This window comes from Hyla sarda, chromosome 2 (assembly GCF_029499605.1).
Source record: "Hyla sarda isolate aHylSar1 chromosome 2, aHylSar1.hap1, whole genome shotgun sequence".
Lineage (NCBI taxonomy): Eukaryota > Metazoa > Chordata > Amphibia > Anura > Hylidae > Hyla > Hyla sarda.
The window spans coordinates 159272906-159290517 of NC_079190.1; the positions used below are offsets into that span (position 1 = coordinate 159272906).

Here is a 17612-nt window from a genome sequence, read left to right on the forward strand (position 1 = left end):
TACCGCCGCTTATACGGAAAAATAAAAAAGTTAGAGGTCATCAAAATAAAGGGATTATAAACGTACTAATTTGGTTAAAAAGTTTGTGATTTTTTTTTTAAGCCCAACAATAATATAAAAGTATGTAATAATGGGTATCATTTTAATCGTATTGACCCTCAGAATAAAGAACACAGGTCATTTTTACCATAAATTGTACGGCGTGAAAACGAAACCTTCCAAAATTAGCAAAATTGCGTTTTTCGTTTTAACTTCCCCACAAAAATAGTGTTTTTTGGTTGCGCCATACATTTTATGATATAATGAGTGATGTCATTACAAAGGACAACTGGTCGCGCAAACAAGCCCTCATACTAGTCTGTGGATGAAAATATAAGAGTTATGATTTTTAGAAGGCGAGGAGGAAAAAATGAAAACGTAAAATTAAAATTGTCTGAGTCCTTAAGGCCAAAATGGGCTGAGTCCTTAAGGGGTTAAAGGGGTTATCCAGGGGAAAAAAATAAATTATACTTCAACTGGCTCCAGAAAGTTAAACAGATTTGTAAATTACTTCTATTAAAAAATCTTAATCCTTTCAGTACTTATGAGCTTCTGAAGTTAAGGTTGTTTTCTGTCGAAGTGTTCTCTGATGACACGTGTCTCGGGAACCCCCCAGTTTAGATGCAAATCCCCATAGCAAACCTCTTCTAAACTGGGCGGTTCCCGAGACACGTGTCATCAGAGAGCACTTAGACAGAAAAGAACTCAACTTTAGAAGCTCATAAGTACTGAAAGGATTAAGATTTTTTAATAGAAGTAATTTACAAATCTGTTTAACTTTCTGGAGCCAGTTGATATATCAAAAGTTTTTTCCTGGATAATCCCTTAAGGGGACAGCCCATTTTGACCTTAAGTACACAGCCAATTATTATTATTATTATTATTATTTTTATTTTTTCTTCATAAGAGCTATAAGTCTTATCATTCTCATACCCATATGGGCTTTTTGCACAACAAATTGTACTTTGTATTAACATCGTTCATTTTACCATAAATTGTACGTTGCAACAAAAACTTTTTATAAAAAAAATCGAAGTACAGTTGAGTGTAAAATTGATATATTCTCTTTATTATGTGGGTCAGTGCTAATAAAACAATACAAGTGGTGGACCGAAACAGAAAACTTAGGCTTACCCAGCCGACTTTCTGGGAGTTTAGTTAGAACTGCAGCTCCCTGCATGCCCTGTTAAAGCCATCCTGGACCCAGTAGAGAGACATCTAGTGGCCAGGATTTCAAAGGAGACGAAAATATGGTAAAACTCAAAGGACAACTGCAGCACAATATAAAATTATCCCCTATCTACAAGATAGGGGATAAGAGTTTGATCGCGGGGGTCCAACCACTGGGACCCCCCCCCCCCGCTATCTTCCTAACGGGGCGCCGCCATTAGCGCGCATAGCGAGCGCTAAGGCGAGTAGCGTCGACCTAGAGGTCGACGGTGACGCCCCATCCCAATACAGTTCTATTGGGGGGAGGCACGAACGCTGTCTCCCCGCCTCTCCCATAGAGATGTATGGAGGAGGCGTGCCGGCCGCAACGTCATGCTGCGGCTGGCACGCCCCCTGCACGGGGCAGCCGCAGCCCCGTACAGGAGATCACAGGGGGTCCCAGCGGTCTGACCCCCCCGCGATCGAACTCATCCCCTATCTTGTAGATAGGGAATAAGTGTATATTGCGCTGCAGTTGTCCTTTAATATTTTTTTAAAGAAATATATTGCATTCTTTTTTAATCATCTGTATGATATACTTTAATCAGTGCCCATTTAAAGCTTTTTATTACATATTTTAAGTGCACCAGTCATTTGCAAAAACTTTTTATACAATGTAACATTATATATGTTTTTGTAATATACATTGGTTAAAAGTGGATATTTTTGAGTGAAAAAATGCTGTCTTGTCCCTGCAAACTATAAGCACACTTTAAAGCGTACCTGTCAGATCTCCCAAAAAAAGAACTGTTATATTTTGCTCAGTACCTCCTCCTGATCATGTACATCTAATTTGTCTGACCTGTATTTCTCTCAGAATTATCTTTTATTTACTTGCCATAATTTGCTCAGTGAGGAATCTGTTCATGTAGAAGCATGGGGCGTGTCCCTCTCCTCACTGTGATGACTCCTCCCCCTCCCTCTCTCTGCTCTTACTCACAGACCTCCTAGACCTGCCTGCAGCCCTGTCAATCACTCATGGTGTCCTTGACATGACTATGACCATTGGCATTTTTTTTTTAAACTGGCTTTATCAGTTTGAATTACTAAAAAATTTCTGATTAAAGCAATTGCAAAACATATTGTATTTGCATGCTTTAAAACATATCAAGTTATTGTATCTGACAGTGCCCATTTAAAGTTCGCATAGGCTTAGTAGTGATCAGTTATATCTGCGATCTAGTTATATCTGCGACCATAGAAAGATAGCTGGAGCCCAACCATAATCCCCCTGGCCATCCCACCGCTCAAAAAATAAATTGTGCTGCAGATGGGTCCGATGGTTCCCCCAACCCCTGCAAATACTTTAGATGCTGTGATCACTGATGTCAGCCATTGGATGCTGGATAGCCAGCTGATCACTGCATCTAAAGCTGTAAATAAGTTTCCAGTAGCTTAGTGAAACTCAATTGCTCCCTCTGCTCCGAAAACAAAGTCCACAATTGTTCATTGGAACAAAAAGTAATCAAAAGGTGACATGTGCAAAAGTGGTGCCGAAAAAAGGAGTCCTCATACAGTCCAGTTTATGGAAATATAAATTATAGGGTTGAGAGTATGGCAATTGTAACCCCTTGCCGCAAAACGCAGTTTCTAAACGGCACTGTGGCACGGGAGGGTTATGAAGCGATGAGCTTGCATCATACAAAGTTGATCACCGCATCGAAAATGAAAACCTCCCGGCAGCTCGGTCGGGCTGATCGGGACCATCGCGGTAAAATTGCGATGTCCCGATCAGCTAGAACGCAAAAGGGTGCCTTACCTGCCTCCTGCTTGTCCGATCGGCGATTGATTGCTCAAAGCCTGAAATCCAGGCTTGAGCATCAACCGCCGATAATTCTTATCAATGCATTGCAATGGCATGAATCATTTTATTGAATCAATGTAATGCATATTTTAATCAGTCTGCTATGGGGGCTATAACATTGCAAAAAAATTGTAAAAAAAAAATATATATATAAGTTTAATAAAGATGATTTAACCCTTTCCCACAAAATCAAACCTATATAAGTTGTGTATCATTTTTAATCGTATGGACCTACAGAATATAGATAAGGTGTCATTTTTACCAAAAAATTTACTGCATAGAAACAGAAGCCCCCAAAATTACAAAATGGCATTTTTTCTTCCATTTTGTTGCACAATGATTTTTGGATAACATGACTGATGTCATTACAAAGTAGAATTGGTGGCGCAAAAAATCAATCATATGGATTTTTAGGTGCAAAATTGTGCAAAAAGGTAAGGAGGAAAAAACGAAGTGCAAAAATGGAAAAACGCTATGTCCTTAAGGGGTTAATCCCTTTAGGACACAGCTTATTTTGGCCTTAAGGGCGCAACCAGAGGGTGACTCGGAGACCCACCGAAAGGAGTCCCAACATAGACAACCAGACACACAGAAGGATCCCAGCGCATTAAAATACTTCCTGGGGGGAATGACAGGGGACAAGTGAAAAAGATATAGAAATTTTAGGGAGGTAAATCATTTTAAAGATATTGATCCTACCAGCTAGGGAGAGAGGGAGTGCGGACCATGCGAGCAGTCGCTCCACAGTGACGTGCAGTAATGGCTCCAAGTTAAAAGGCATATAGTCTGACAGGGACGAAGTAACCTCCACTCCCAAGTATCGAAAACGTGGAACCACCTGCACACCACCCAGAAGAGAGGGCGGGAGGGGGGACCCCAGATGAAAGCGCCATCAGGGAGGACTCAGCCCAGTTAACCTGCAAGTCCGAAATTGCACCAAATCGAGTAAGTCCATAAGGGACAATAGAGAACCCTCCGCATCATACCAGAGTATCGGCGTAAAGGGAAACCTTTGCCACAATAGACCCCCTGGGAATACTACAGATATCCGGGTGCCTCCTAATGGCAGCCGCCGAAGGCTCAATCGCTAGTGCAAAGAAGGGAGGAAAAATGGAGCAAAAACATCTAAGTTAGTGCAGATACGGGCCCTAGGATTATCATACAGTAGGCGAACCCATGTACAAAATCGGGGACCAAACCCAAACATCCCCAGCATCTCCCAGAGACAGGGCCACAAAACAGTCGAAAGCTTTATAGATATCTAGGCTGACTACCACACCCGTAGGAAAGCCCCCCCCCCCCCCCCTCTACCACCACTATATTGAGCTGCAGACTCTTCACATTCACATCGGTAGCTCTACCTGGCATAAACCCTGTTCGGTCAGGATGTACCCCATACAACAGAGTAGCCAGGACTCTAGTCAGAATCTTAATATCAACATTCAGAAGGGAGATAGGTCTGTAAGAGCCAGGGGAGCACTGGGTCCTTCCCTGTTTTAGGAAGCACAACTATGAGCGCTTCCCTCATCCGGAAGGGCGTCAGCAATAGTTAATGGAGAGAAACAATTTACAAAGAATAGGGGCCAGTCGCTCCTCATTCATCCTGTACCAATCACCTACCAACCCGTCTAAACCCGGAGTCTTCCCACTAGGTAAAATCCTTTATAGCCTGAGCCACCTCCTCTACTGTAAAGGGGGCATTCAATGCCTTTGCCTAAGCCCGACCAAGTGAGGGGAGAGACAAATCTTGCAAGAAGGAGAGAATCTCCCCTTGACAGGGTACAGACGGGGCAACATATAGGGATGAGTAGAATTCCTTGAAAACAGCATTTATCCCCTGAGGATCAGTCACTACCACCCCATCACTACCTATAATGCAAGGAATAGAGGTTGACGGGCGAGAAGCCCTAGCTAAATACTCCAACAGTCTACCATTTTTATCTCCAAATTCAAACGGGTCTGCCTCCCTATCCACTAACTTCAGTTGAACCCTATCTTTCTGGACAACTAACAAAGATCTCTGAGCCTTGGCCCAGGCCCTCTCACTCTCGGGAGACTAATTCCTAACATACTCAGCCTCAAACTCCCACCTTCTGTAACAGAGAGCTCTCCATAGCTGACCTAAGCCTCCACTGACCGTCTACTCTCACTATGAAAGCACATCTAATCGTAGCTTTATACGCATCCCACTGCACTAACTGGTCAGGATAATCATTATTATGTTCCCAGTATTCAGTGTGAGCTACCCCTAGAGCCTCCACAACCGCATCTGCCTGTAGCCAGCCAGGATGCATGTGCCATATGCGGGAAGGGGGGGGGGGTGGTAGGGTCGAGGTGCACAACTACCACTACGGCAGAGAGGTCTGAGATCCCCCTAGAGGTCTATGAAACGTCTTACCGCCGGAAGGAGATCCTCAGACGCCAGATCTATGCGAGAAAATGACCTATGGGCCGCAGAATAGGAGGAGGAGGACTCAGTAGGGTATTTCCACCTCCAGAGGTCAGTCAGGCCAAATGCCAGGTATTAAACGAAGAGGAGCCATGGTCAGCAGCCATGGTGCGGTCGAGGACTGGATCAGGAACCACGTTGAAATCTCCTATGAAGAGGACAGGGTCAGAAGGAAAAGAAAGCAGTTCATTAGTAATGAGCTCCAGCAATGAGACTTGAAAAGGGGGGGCACATACACAGCAACAAGAACAAAAGAGACAGACCCCAGAGAGCAGTGTAAAATAACAAACCTCCCAAATTGATCACAGGCAACCCGAGCTACAACAAACGGCAGGGTTTTGGTAATCAACAGAGACCCCCTAGCATATGTGGAATAAGATGCATGGTAACCTCTCACAATTCAGGCCCTTTTAAGGGCCAGGACCTTCGGGCCCGTAACATGAGTCTCCTGTAAGCACATAATGTGAGGATACTGACGTTTAACAAAGATAAGACAAAGGGACCTCTTAAACTTGGAATTGAGCCCCCTAACATTCCAACTAACCACCTTCAATGTCCCCATCTGGATACAGTACACTTATCGAAAAACAGGAGAGACCAGCTCAGGACCAGGGAGGATCGAGCACCGGGACCACACACACCCCACAACATAGCACATACACAGAACATAAAAACAAAGGCAACACAGCAGAAACTAAACAACCCCATGAAGACCCGGTCTAACACTAAACGGGACATACTAACCAGATAATCCCTAACACAGTGCAGACCTATACCCAAAACTTAAACCACTGTGGGCACCCAAGGACGCCGAGGAAGACTAGTCTAATAAAACACCAATCCCTGTCACCACCTCAGCAAGAACAAACACGGCCGGTAACTAAAAACTATCCCAAGAGGACCTAGGGGCACAGGAACCTACGGAGGCCCTACACAATAAGCGAACTACCTAACCACTAGCTCAAAACTGTCTTCAGCAGGCCAGCACAGAACAGCTCAGTCTGGCAGGGAGGCAGAGTCAATACAGTGGAGATCTTCAGACGGAGAAGTAAAGAACATGGTGGAGGTCCCATCCACCACTCGTAGGTGTGCAGGATACAGCATCGAGTAGCGATAGCCTTTGGCTCGCATCTTCGCCCAGACTTCTGTGAACTACACCCGCTGATTGCGAAGTTTAACCGAGAAATCAGGGTAGGACACTCTGCATCCATCACAAATAACTTCGCCTTTGATGCGCACAGCCCTGAGGATGGCATCTCTATCCTTGAAATGGAGAAGCTTGGCTAGGAATGGAGGAGGCCTAGCCGTAACCCTGTGTGCCAGTTCAACAGAAAAGTAGGGAGAGAAAGTGTCCACTGGAAGAATCTCCTTCATCCAAGTTTTGAGGAACAGCACAGGATCCTCCTGCCCCTCAACTTTTTCAGGATGGCACACTGGGAGCGGGGGCAGGGTATCTTCCACCGTAGAAACTCTGTGCTCTACCTCCTCAGTGCGCTCACAGATTTTTTGTCTCCTGCCTCATCAACCTTGGTCACCATGACAGACTGACAGGATGTAAATGTAGATGAGCAAGAGACTGTTGCTGCTGAGGAGATCCTCAAAGAAAGACAGCGGAGGATCAGGAGAATCCCCCTGGGACAGTCCAGATCCCGGGAGAGCTGGCTCAGCACTTTCACCACTTGCACAGACACTTTAGCAGCCAATGGGGTTTGAGCGCCAGGACCCAGATGTGAGGGACTCCCAGAACAGGAGGACCCCTCATCAGAGGAGGCATCCTCATCAGAGGTGGGTCTTGGAGCTTCAGCATTCAGTTTAGATTTCTTATGCCTCTGGCTGCCTCGGGGGCCACCAAGGGTCAGACAGAGCAGGTAGAAAGTCACTAGAGCCCACGTCAAGGGGTGCAGCAGAGGAGGCTCCCATGACAAGAGTACCGGCACCACAAGTCCCAGCAATGCAATACCCAGTCCCGGAGCACTCAGACTGTAGACATTGTAGGCACCACCAGCAGAAGGTTCCACAAGCAGGCAGAAGACCCCAGGCAGCAACTTCACCTTAGGGAGAGAAGCAGTCCAGAATTGCAGAGCAGCCAGGCACCCTTGATGACAGAGCAGGAGCCACAGAATCAGGCCAGACTGGGGGGTATAGAGCCCACAGCCCTTGCTACAGCAGACTTAACCAGGAGCACAACAGAGCCCGGGAGTATCCTGGGCAACGGGGAAGCCACGTCCACGGAGCTCTTAATGTCGGCGCTCCAGCCCAGAGACTACAGCGCCCAGGGAACAGAGAGCCACCCGGATCACAGCCGACCTGCACGATCTCTTCACCACAACCTCTGCCAACCACCGCCCGACACCAGGAAGCCGTCTCTCCCAGGACCTCCGCACAGAACAGGGGTGTGTGCCTCCGCAGTTCAGAAAGCGCTTCTCTGTTCGGTCGTGTGGTAGGTCTGGGGTGTGGTCTGAGCATATGAACCCCAACCGGTCAAACGTCTGACGTGTATCTCACGTCTCATGGTTTTTTGTTTTTTTAATGTCAGCAACACATTAACCTTTGCCAGAATTTTCATACTGCATAGGTCAGTCTATTTCATATTTGTTATACATGTCTCACAGAGGGATTACAGACTTATTAGTGCTTTAAATGTCCTGTGCTTTTTCCAGTTGAATGTTTTACAAATGTTATAATTTTTTCTTTGCAGTGTATTGAGGTGATGGGAGATGGATGTTTAAACAATGAACACTTTGAAGAACTTGTAGGCATACTAAAGAGCAAACTAGAAGAGCACTTTAAAAATCAAGAACTAAGACAAGGTATTATGCTTACAGAAGTAATTGCCCCCACATTTCTTTGTATGGATCAATAATGTATGGCCTGCTTCTCTTCCACACCCTTTTATTTGGATCACTTTACCCTAATTCTCATTTAGTTTTTTTTACAACATATAACTTGCAAAATTACTCTAGTGTAGTGTTTTTATATATATATATATATATATATATATATAAACAAACAACAAAAAACGTGGTCTCAAATGGCTGGAAGTGCTCAACCCCAAATGCGGTTGTGCATTTATACTGGGGGAGCAGATCCTGCCCTTGTAGTCCGTTGCTAGGGGCGATCCCCAGCATAAAAATGCATACAATGGAGGATGCCTGCAGCGGACTACAAGTGCCACAATAGAATCCTACACCAGATAAACGGTGTGGATATGTAACAATTAGAATACAATACAAGAATATGGGTGCACTACTGTGGTAGATGTACACAATGACATTGGCTATCCCTCAACACTGATGTTAAAATTGAGACATTCGCCAGTGTATCCTTATATGAAGGACACACCAGAGCCCGCACACCAACGCCAAGGTTTCTCAATTTGGTGCGAGACCTAACGCTAGTCCTACCTGTGCTTGATAAACAGAACAGGGGCCAGTGGGCAATTACGGCAGCATTCGGCTGGCTCACAACTTCCTTCCAGATACCCTCCAGTGTTACTACGCACACATGCAATGGGAGGAGGGAGGCAAGCTGCAAGCCCCACCTGAGTTGGCTATTATGGGTGCCTGGCCTCACAGGTGCTACCTTAATGCTGCCTGGTAGATATTCAAGGCGCATTAATGTTGGAGTTTACACACCTCCAAATTTAAAATTTAAACAAACAACAAAAAACGTGGTCTCAAATGGCTGGAAGTGCTCAACCCCAAATGCGGTTGTGCATTTATACTGGGGGAGCAGATCCTGCCCTTGTAGTCCGTTGCTAGGGGCGATCCCCAGCATAAAAATGCATACAATGGAGGATGCCTGCAGCGGACTACAAGTGCCACAATAGAATCCTACACCAGATAAACGGTGTGGATATGTAACAATATATATACATACAAAATGGCAAGCCTGTTTAAGTGTTTTTATTTAGGTATAGTCATAGGCATTAGCCCCCTCCCCCCCCCTCCCCTTAGGAGGTAGGTTCTGTAAATTTTTGTATTCCGATTTAGGTTCAGTTGAGCTGTTTTCTCAAGAATGAGCTGGAAAGTAATTGTGGTATTTCACTCTAATCTTTTTAGTAAAAAGACAAGATGAAGACTACGATGAACAAGTTGAGGAATCATTGCAAGATGAGGTACATAGATTTGCTGTTAAACACTAGTGTATTGCAGCTCTGTTATTTCTTTTCAAGTTCTCTAGTACTTGTAGTAATGTTTTTTTCCCACCACAGTGTTTTTTGGCATGTGAAAATCTTTAACCCCAAGTTACTTCAAGTTCAACTATCACCTCTGTATAAGGTACGGGGGTGCTGGCACAATCAGTAGGGACGCTTGGAGAAGGTACTTTTTACCTATTTTGCCCTGTTTGTGACCTTTTAATATTGAGACTCTCTGAGAATTCCGGCATACAGTTGGAGGGGTTGTCCAGCTTTGCATCGGCATGCTTGCTCACTACCTCCTTTCCGCTCTCAGCATATACATCAGTTGTGCACAAGCAAAATAGTTGAGACACAGGGCTCCATGCTTAAAGCGGGGAAGAGGTGTCCAACTGTGAAAGTCAGACAGCTTGAATATAAGTTCACAAACAGTGGGCAAAGTAAAAGTACATCCTTATTCTCTCCGATAGTGCCTGCACCACCAATGATGGTGCCTGTTCTGAGCAACCTATGCACATGTTTTGATAAACTTTCCCTAATGTGCTTTCTGCACAATCCTTCTCAATGGGACTAAATCCAGCTCTTTGATCACTGTTTAATGACTTATGCTCTTAATAAAATTTGTCATTGTGCAATATTTTTTTGGGTTGAAGTGGTTGTCCGGAGAATCATTTTTACAGTAAAATTTGGTTGAGTTAAAAAAAAACAACAAATGCACAGTTGTAGCATCCCTCACTTTTCTCTCTGAAAAAAGGAAAATTTAAATACATGTCCCCAGCTGTTTTAACCCCTTTTAACACATTTCTGATCTAGTCCGTCATGGTGCCACTCGATGTATGGATGCAGGCTCCAGATGCTTGGACCTGATAAAGAGCATACTTTTTTCTATCGGCTCCATTGGGGGACACAGACCATGGGTATATGCTGCTGTCTCTAGGAGGCTTGACACTATGGCAACAAGAAAAGTCGGCTCCTCCCAGCAGAGTATACCCGCCCACAGGCATCTGAGCTAACCAGTTTTAGCTTAGTGTCTTAAGGAGTTAGACGCTGGTCTGGGGAGAACCCAGACCAGGTCACACATTTTTTGTTTCTTAGAACAGAAAAGGGAGATAAAAATCTAAACGTCCCTAACCTGTTTTCAGGTGGGGACTAAGGAACATAGCGTTCACTGTTTTCCCCATTTGCAATTGAGGGGGCACAGGCATCGTGGATGTACTGTCAACCCCCTCTCGCCAACGGTCGGCGCCTGGGGTTGTACCTCGTGGGTCCGGGTCCCCCACATTTCCCTGCTCGTCTCGCTGTTACAGCCCGGCACGATGCAGGTGACTAAAAGTTGACTGAAGACTTCATTAGGTAAGTTCTTCTGAATGAGGTGAATATTTATCTTACCCCCCCCCCCCCTTTTTTTTTACGGGTTAGGGGACTTTCAGCTTCTGGAGACCCCCAGTTTTGGCCCACTCTTATAACAGCTGTGCATCGCCGGCGTCTTTAAACAGCTCCCTTCCCTCAGGACCCGCGGCTGCCGCCTTCCTCTCTCACACTCCCATGCGAGTGTCGCCTTCAGCCCCGGCCGCATCTTGCGCCCGGGACACAATTCTCTCCTGTTGGCAGCGTGGGAAAGCTGCCAGCGGCGTGTTTACCCGCTCCCTTCCCCTTGCGCTCGCATAAGCGTTCAAGGGCTGGGAGCGGGCGCTATTATCTAGGCCAGCGGGGATTAACCCCAATCTCACACTAGCGTGCAAATTAACTGCCATTTAGTGCAGTGCACGCAGAGGGGCTCCTAGGACCAATCAGATGCCCATAGTTTTATCAGGCCCTCTTTTCATTGGTCCTGCATTCTCCTTAACCCCCTTCTCTCTCTCTCTCTCAGCTGCACTGAAGTTCTCACAGCAGCTGCCCTGTTGGGGGCACAAACACCGGGTGAGACTGTTTCATTTTACTATGTCAGAGCCCAGAACTGTTCCTCCCTCTAAGCAGTTAACTGGGACCCTGGTCACCTATTATACCTGCAAGGTCTGTAATACAATGTCTGGTTCTGCTGAACCCACTTGTTCAGCCTGTACCACTTCACCCCCCGACCCTCCTGTTATTTCTGTTCAGGATGCTCCTCCAGATCCTGTGGGTTCGGCTATCCCTTCAGTTTGAGTATCTTCCCTCTCTGTCTATTTCTGACTTGGCTCAGGTCTCCCGTTCTGTGGTGACTGCCTTGGAGAGGCCCTCCCTACGCCGACTCGCCAGAGAGACCCACTTTCCCCTCTCCCTTTACTAATCACTCTCGCAAGCGTAATAGGGGTATATCATCCTACTCATCTCCTGAGTCTTCTAGCTGACACATGCCCTCCCCTCACAGGCATCGCCCCTCTGCTCCAGTTTGCCGCAAGCGTCACTCCCCTAGAGGATGCTCCCCTGGTCGCCACTCTGGCTCCCCAGAACCGTGTACCAGGTCAGTATCCCCCTCTTCTAGGGCTGCCTCCACTAGCTCCAACTCACCTGGAGAACTTGTAGATGAGGATTCTGTTTCGGCCTGACTCAGGCCCACACAGAGGTATCTGACATGGTGGACACATTGGTTTCGGCCATTGGGGACTCCTTTCACCTAGAGGACACAGGAACTTCGGACGTAGCTCCAGAAGTTTCCTTTCACCGCGCCCGTCCGGCACCCAAGATTTTCAACTCTCATGCTGAATTTGAAGCCTTGCTGGTGTCTGCCTGGAGGCATCCTGACAAGAAGTTTAAGGAAATGAAGAAGGTTCAAGCGCAATATCCTTTTGCCAAGGACCTCATTGCTCGGTGGACCTCCTCTCCAACTGTGGATCCACCGGTCTCCCGCCTTTCTAAGGCGACTACCCTGCCATTGACTGCGGCTTCTTTCAAAGATCCAGCGAACAAGAAGGTGGAGATGTTGGCAAAATTTGCCTTTGAGGTAGCATGTTCCTCCTTTCTTCCTGCTTTTGCTTCTGCCTGGGTGTCAAAAGCCCTTTCAGTATGGTCTTCCCAACTCCGCCAGGGTATTCTTTCATGATCCCCTCCTGAGGATTTATCTGACCTAGCTCCAAAGCTGGAGATTTTCTGCCTTTGCCACAGGCAACCTCGTAGCCCTCCGTCACTCCATGTGGCTTAAAGCCCGGGATGCGGACGCCGCCTCCAAGAAGTCTGACTGAACTTCCCTTTACTGGTTCTCGGCTTTTTGGTGAGCGCCTAGATGAGACAATCTCAGAGGCGACGGGTGTAGAGTTCCTTATTACCTCAGAATAAGGCTCGCAGCACTACTTCCCATCAGAAGTCCTCCTCCTTCCAGTCCTTTTAGAGTTTTGATACAACAAAGGGTCCAGGCAGGCGCCTTCACGGGACAAAAGGCTCCTTCCTTCCAGACCGTCACTCCTGGATATCGGATAACCGTTCTGGCCGTTTTGCGGCCAAATCGGGCACCCGCAAACCCTCCGCAGACTTTTCTCGGGTGAGTGGTCGTCTCTTACTCTTCCGGGATGCCTGGACCGTGCACGTGGTAGCCAACTGATACAGGATCGAATTTGCCTCCCTTCCAAGGGATTGCTTTTTTCTTTCCCGGACCCCCCGGTCCCCCTCTCTAGCAAAAGCAGTTCGGGGAGCAATCCAGTCCCTTTTCATCCAGGGTGTAATTGTCCCAGTTCCTCCCAGGGAACATTTTCATTGTTTTTATTCAAACCTCTTCGTGGTCCCCAAGAAAGGAGTTTCTGTTCGCCCAATCTTGGATCTCAAGCATCTCAACCAGCATCTTCTACTCCTCCATTTCCGAATGGAGTCTCTCCATGGCGTCCATGGATCAAGGGGAGTTTCTTTCCTCGGTGAACATCAAGGATGCCTACCTCCACATTCCAATATTTCCCAGTCATTAGCGGTACCTCCGCTTTGCAGTTCCAGAAGGCCATTTTCAATTTGTGGCTCTCTCCTTTGGTCTGGCCACTGCTCCACGGGTCTTTATCAAGGTCCTGGCGCCTGTGATAGCCCTTTTTCAGACAAAGGGTCTCAGTGATTCCTTAATTGGACGACCTCCTGATCAGAGCTCCAACCAGGGCCCAGAATCTGGAGAGTCTTGGTCTCAACCTCCAGGCCTTGTCTCGCTTTGGTTGGATGGTCAATCAAGTCCAACCTCTCCTACTCTTCCTGGGGCTCCAGTTCGACACGGCCTCTGCCCGCATTCAACTCCCGCTGGACAAATGGCTGACTCTCATGTCAGGAGTCCGATTACTTCGGCACCCTGCTCCAGTTTCCAGTCGCTTTTGCATGGAAGTCCTGGGTCAGATGATGGAGGCCGTGCCATTCGCCCAGTTTCATTACCGACCTCAACTGGCGATTCTCTCAGGTCTCCATTATCTCTTGACCGCAAGATCGTTCTATCTCGACAGTCTTGTCCGTCCCTTCTAAGGTGGCTTCGTTCCCCCCTGCTTCTTCAGGGTTGCTCCTTCCTGCCCCTCCACTGGCAGGAAGAAGCCAGTCTGTCGGACTGGGGAGGTGTTTTCAACGACCGGACGGTCCAGGGCATATTGAAAATGAGGGCAATCTATCTTTGCCTGCTTCATTGGGAAGTTCTCCTCTGGGCGGAACTCAGGTTTCCGGCCATCTCGACGACTCTCATACCGGGCATACTCTACTGGGAAGTGGACTTTCTCAGTCAGTCCTCAGCCGACCCCGGCGAGTGGTCCCTGCATCCGGAGGTGTTGGCAGAGATCTGCAACCTCTGGGGCACTCAGACGTGGACCTCTTTGCTTCCCGCCACAACCAAAAATTTCCTCTTTTTGTGTCAAGACTCGGGACTTCTTGGCTCTGGCAGTGGATGCACTGGTGATCTCTTGGTCGGGCTTTGCCCTACCTTATCTTTTTCCTCCCTTTCCTCTCATTTCCAGGGTCCTGAGGAAACTCAAAGCAGAGGGTGTTCCTTCCATTCTCGTGGTACGCCGACGTGGTCAGGCTCCTGAACGACATACCGATGCGCCTTCCCCCTCGTCCAGACCTATCTCAAGGTCCCCTGTGCCACCCCAATTTACCGTCTCTGCTTTTGATGGCGTGGTGGTTGAGACCGCGGTTCTAAGGGCCCGCGGCTTCTCTTCCCAAGTGGTTCGCACCATGCTGAGGGCTCGCAAGCCCTCCTTTGCGAAGATTTACCACCGTACCGGTCTTATTTTTGTTGGTGTGAAGCTCAGCCTTTTTCTCAGGTCTTGTTTTCCTTTCCCCGACTCCTTTCTTTTTTGCAGTCGGGGCTGGAACAAGGGCTGGCTCTCTTAAGGGTCAAGTTTCGACCCTTTCCATTCTTTTTCAACGTCTTCTGACGTCAAATTATCATGTCCAGACATTTCTTCAGGGAGTGGCACACACTGCCCCTCATCGGTCCCCTTCTCCCCCTTGGGACATATTCTTGGTCTTAGGTTCCCTGCAAGGTGCTCCTTTTGAACCTCTCAGGGACATTCCTCTTCGCCTCCTTTCCTCGAAGGTGGTGTTCCTTATTGCTTTTACCTCTCAAGAGGATGTCAAAGCTGGCAGCTCTCTCCAGCCGTTCTCCCTTCCTGGTTGTACACCAGGATAAAGTTGTTTTTCCGTCCGTCCTTACCTAAGGTGGTTTCGGCTTTTCATATCAATGAGGACATCGTCTTACCGTCCTTTTTGTCCGGCTCCTTCTCATCCCAGGGAGCGTTTGCTCCACAAACTTGATGTGGTGAGGGCTGTTCGGACCTTTCTCTGTCACTTCTTCCTTTCGGTAGGGACTCCCTTTTTTTTTGTTCTTACGGAAGGTTGCCGTAAAGGACAACCTGCTTCGAAGGCCACCATTTCTCGGTGGATCCATTCTGCTATTTCGGAAACTTACCCTTCGAGGTTTTGACTCATTCCACCCGTTCTGTCGGAGCATTCTGGGCCCTCCACAACAAGGCTTCGGCCTTGCAGATCTGTAAAGTGGCTACATGGTCGTCTTTGCACACTTTCGCATGGTTCTACCAGATTCATCATTTGCATCAGCTGATGCTAGTCTGGGCCCTATGGTGTTGCAGGCGGCGGTCCAGCCGTCCACCTGACTGATTTCCTTGCCCACCCAAGGGACGGCTTTGGTACGTCCCATGGTCTGTGTCCCCCAATGGAGCCGATAGAGAAAAGGAGATTTTTATGCTTACCGTAAAATCTTTCTCGAAGGATCCATTGGGGGACATAGCTCCCACCCTTTTTCTTGTGTTCCTATTTCAGTTATCTGTCCGAGGGTGCGTTCAGCTACTTTTTCTTCTGGTAATTCGGACAGTTCGTGGTTTTCCTCTTGACCTGTCGGTCTTCTCCTATTGCTCTGGGACTAAAACTGATTAGCACAGATGCCTGTGGGCGGGTATACCCTGCTGGGAGGAGCCTACTTTTCTTGTCATAGTGTCAAACATCCTAGAGACAGCAGCATATACCCGTGGTCTGTGTCCCCCAATGGATCATTCGAGAGAGATTTTACAGTAAACATAATCTCCTTTTTTTAATTTATTTTAATCATGGTCATCCGCAATATATAAACCCCAATATTTAGGTTGATACTGGTGGTCCTGTTGTCACACATTATCTTTTAAGGGGTACTCCGGGGAACTAAATGCAGCCTGTTCTTTCCCTCTTATCAACCTATTGTCTAAATATCATTAATTAGCTGTGTAGAGCATTTTACCCTTATGAATAGTGAGGGAATGATATCCGGCAGTCTACTGTGTCTAAGTCCCTCTCTGAAAGCATCCCCCACCCTTCTCAGACACAGACCATGTGGTTTCTGCCCTACACTGAGTCATGTTCCCTATAGCTGGGAGGTGTGTGCAGCCTTAGCAAATTGGACACTGTATCTCTCTGCTCAGAGCAGGAAGGTGAAGGCTGCTCCTAGAGAGCGAGCTGACAGAGCTGCAATGATTGCTGGGAGATGTAGGTAAGGGGAAGTAAGGATGGCAGGAATATAAAGCAGCCAGAGAATATATGCGCCACAGAATCCAAGCAGGATGGTTTACAGGGAACATATCCAGGTAGTGTGGTGGCTATACTTCCCTATAGTATCCGTTGAGGTGCTCACGTAGAACTGCTTCTACCGAACCCTAATGTAAATGCCAAAATAGCTCCGCTTCAAGCATATACTTTTGAATGATTTACCTTTAAAACAGAGAAAGCATTTTCCTTTTAAAATGTATGGGTTGGATTTTGAGGCTAAATGTATAGCCATGTCCTGTGGTCCTGAATGTATATATTTTTCACCAGACTTACCAGACTTCTACTCTAGACCGTTTCATAAATTGTTTGTTTTTTTTTTTGTTTGTTTTTTTAAACACATAACAATCTTTTTTGTCCACAGGATGACAATGACGTTTACATTCTGACTAAAGTAGCAGACATTTTGCACTCTATATTCAGTAGCTATAAAGAGAAGGTGTTGCCATGGTTTGAACAGCTGCTGCCATTAATCGTTAACTTAATTGTAAGTTTATTTTAAAAGCTTTTGTAGTGATTGGAATATTATTTAAGTGTACGTCATAAAAAAAAAAAAAAAACACTTTTGGCATGTGTGAGACATAGAATTATAATGGAGCAACAAGACAAAGGTCGCTGATAGACTGTGTGTAGAGGGTGCTACTGCACGCTTATCCCCGCTCGCTCTCCTGATCGGTGATGATGGGGGGGGGGGCGGTTGTGATGTAGGGTAGATGAGAAAAGTTAGTGATTCGATTCATCACTAACTGCTCGGCGGTTGATGACTTTATCCGCCTGCATAAATTGGTTCAGCATTCATGTGCTCCGGTGGGCTGGAAAAGGTGGATACAGTTTACAGTCCTAGGAGACTCTCTCTCCTAGGACTATCCACCTTTTCCAGCCCACCAGAACACCTGAAAGCTGAACCAATTTATGCAGGCTAAAGTCAGCAACTGCAGAGCCGAGAAGTTCGTGATGAATCGGATTACTGTAACTTTGCTAATCTCTAGTGGGGGGTCTAAGCACTGATT

At 46.9% G+C, this 17612-nt stretch overlaps 1 protein-coding gene across 1 annotated transcript in view; it reads left to right on the plus strand.

The window, feature by feature from the left end:
• Positions 1-17612, plus strand: part of IPO5 (importin 5) — an 84628-nt gene that overhangs the window by 56955 nt on the left and 10061 nt on the right. Inside the window, exons 20-22 of the mRNA XM_056555608.1 lie at positions 8200-8311; positions 9563-9618; positions 16967-17089. Coding sequence (XP_056411583.1) covers positions 8200-8311; positions 9563-9618; positions 16967-17089 — 291 coding nt within the window. The remainder of the gene's footprint in view (positions 1-8199; positions 8312-9562; positions 9619-16966; positions 17090-17612) is intronic.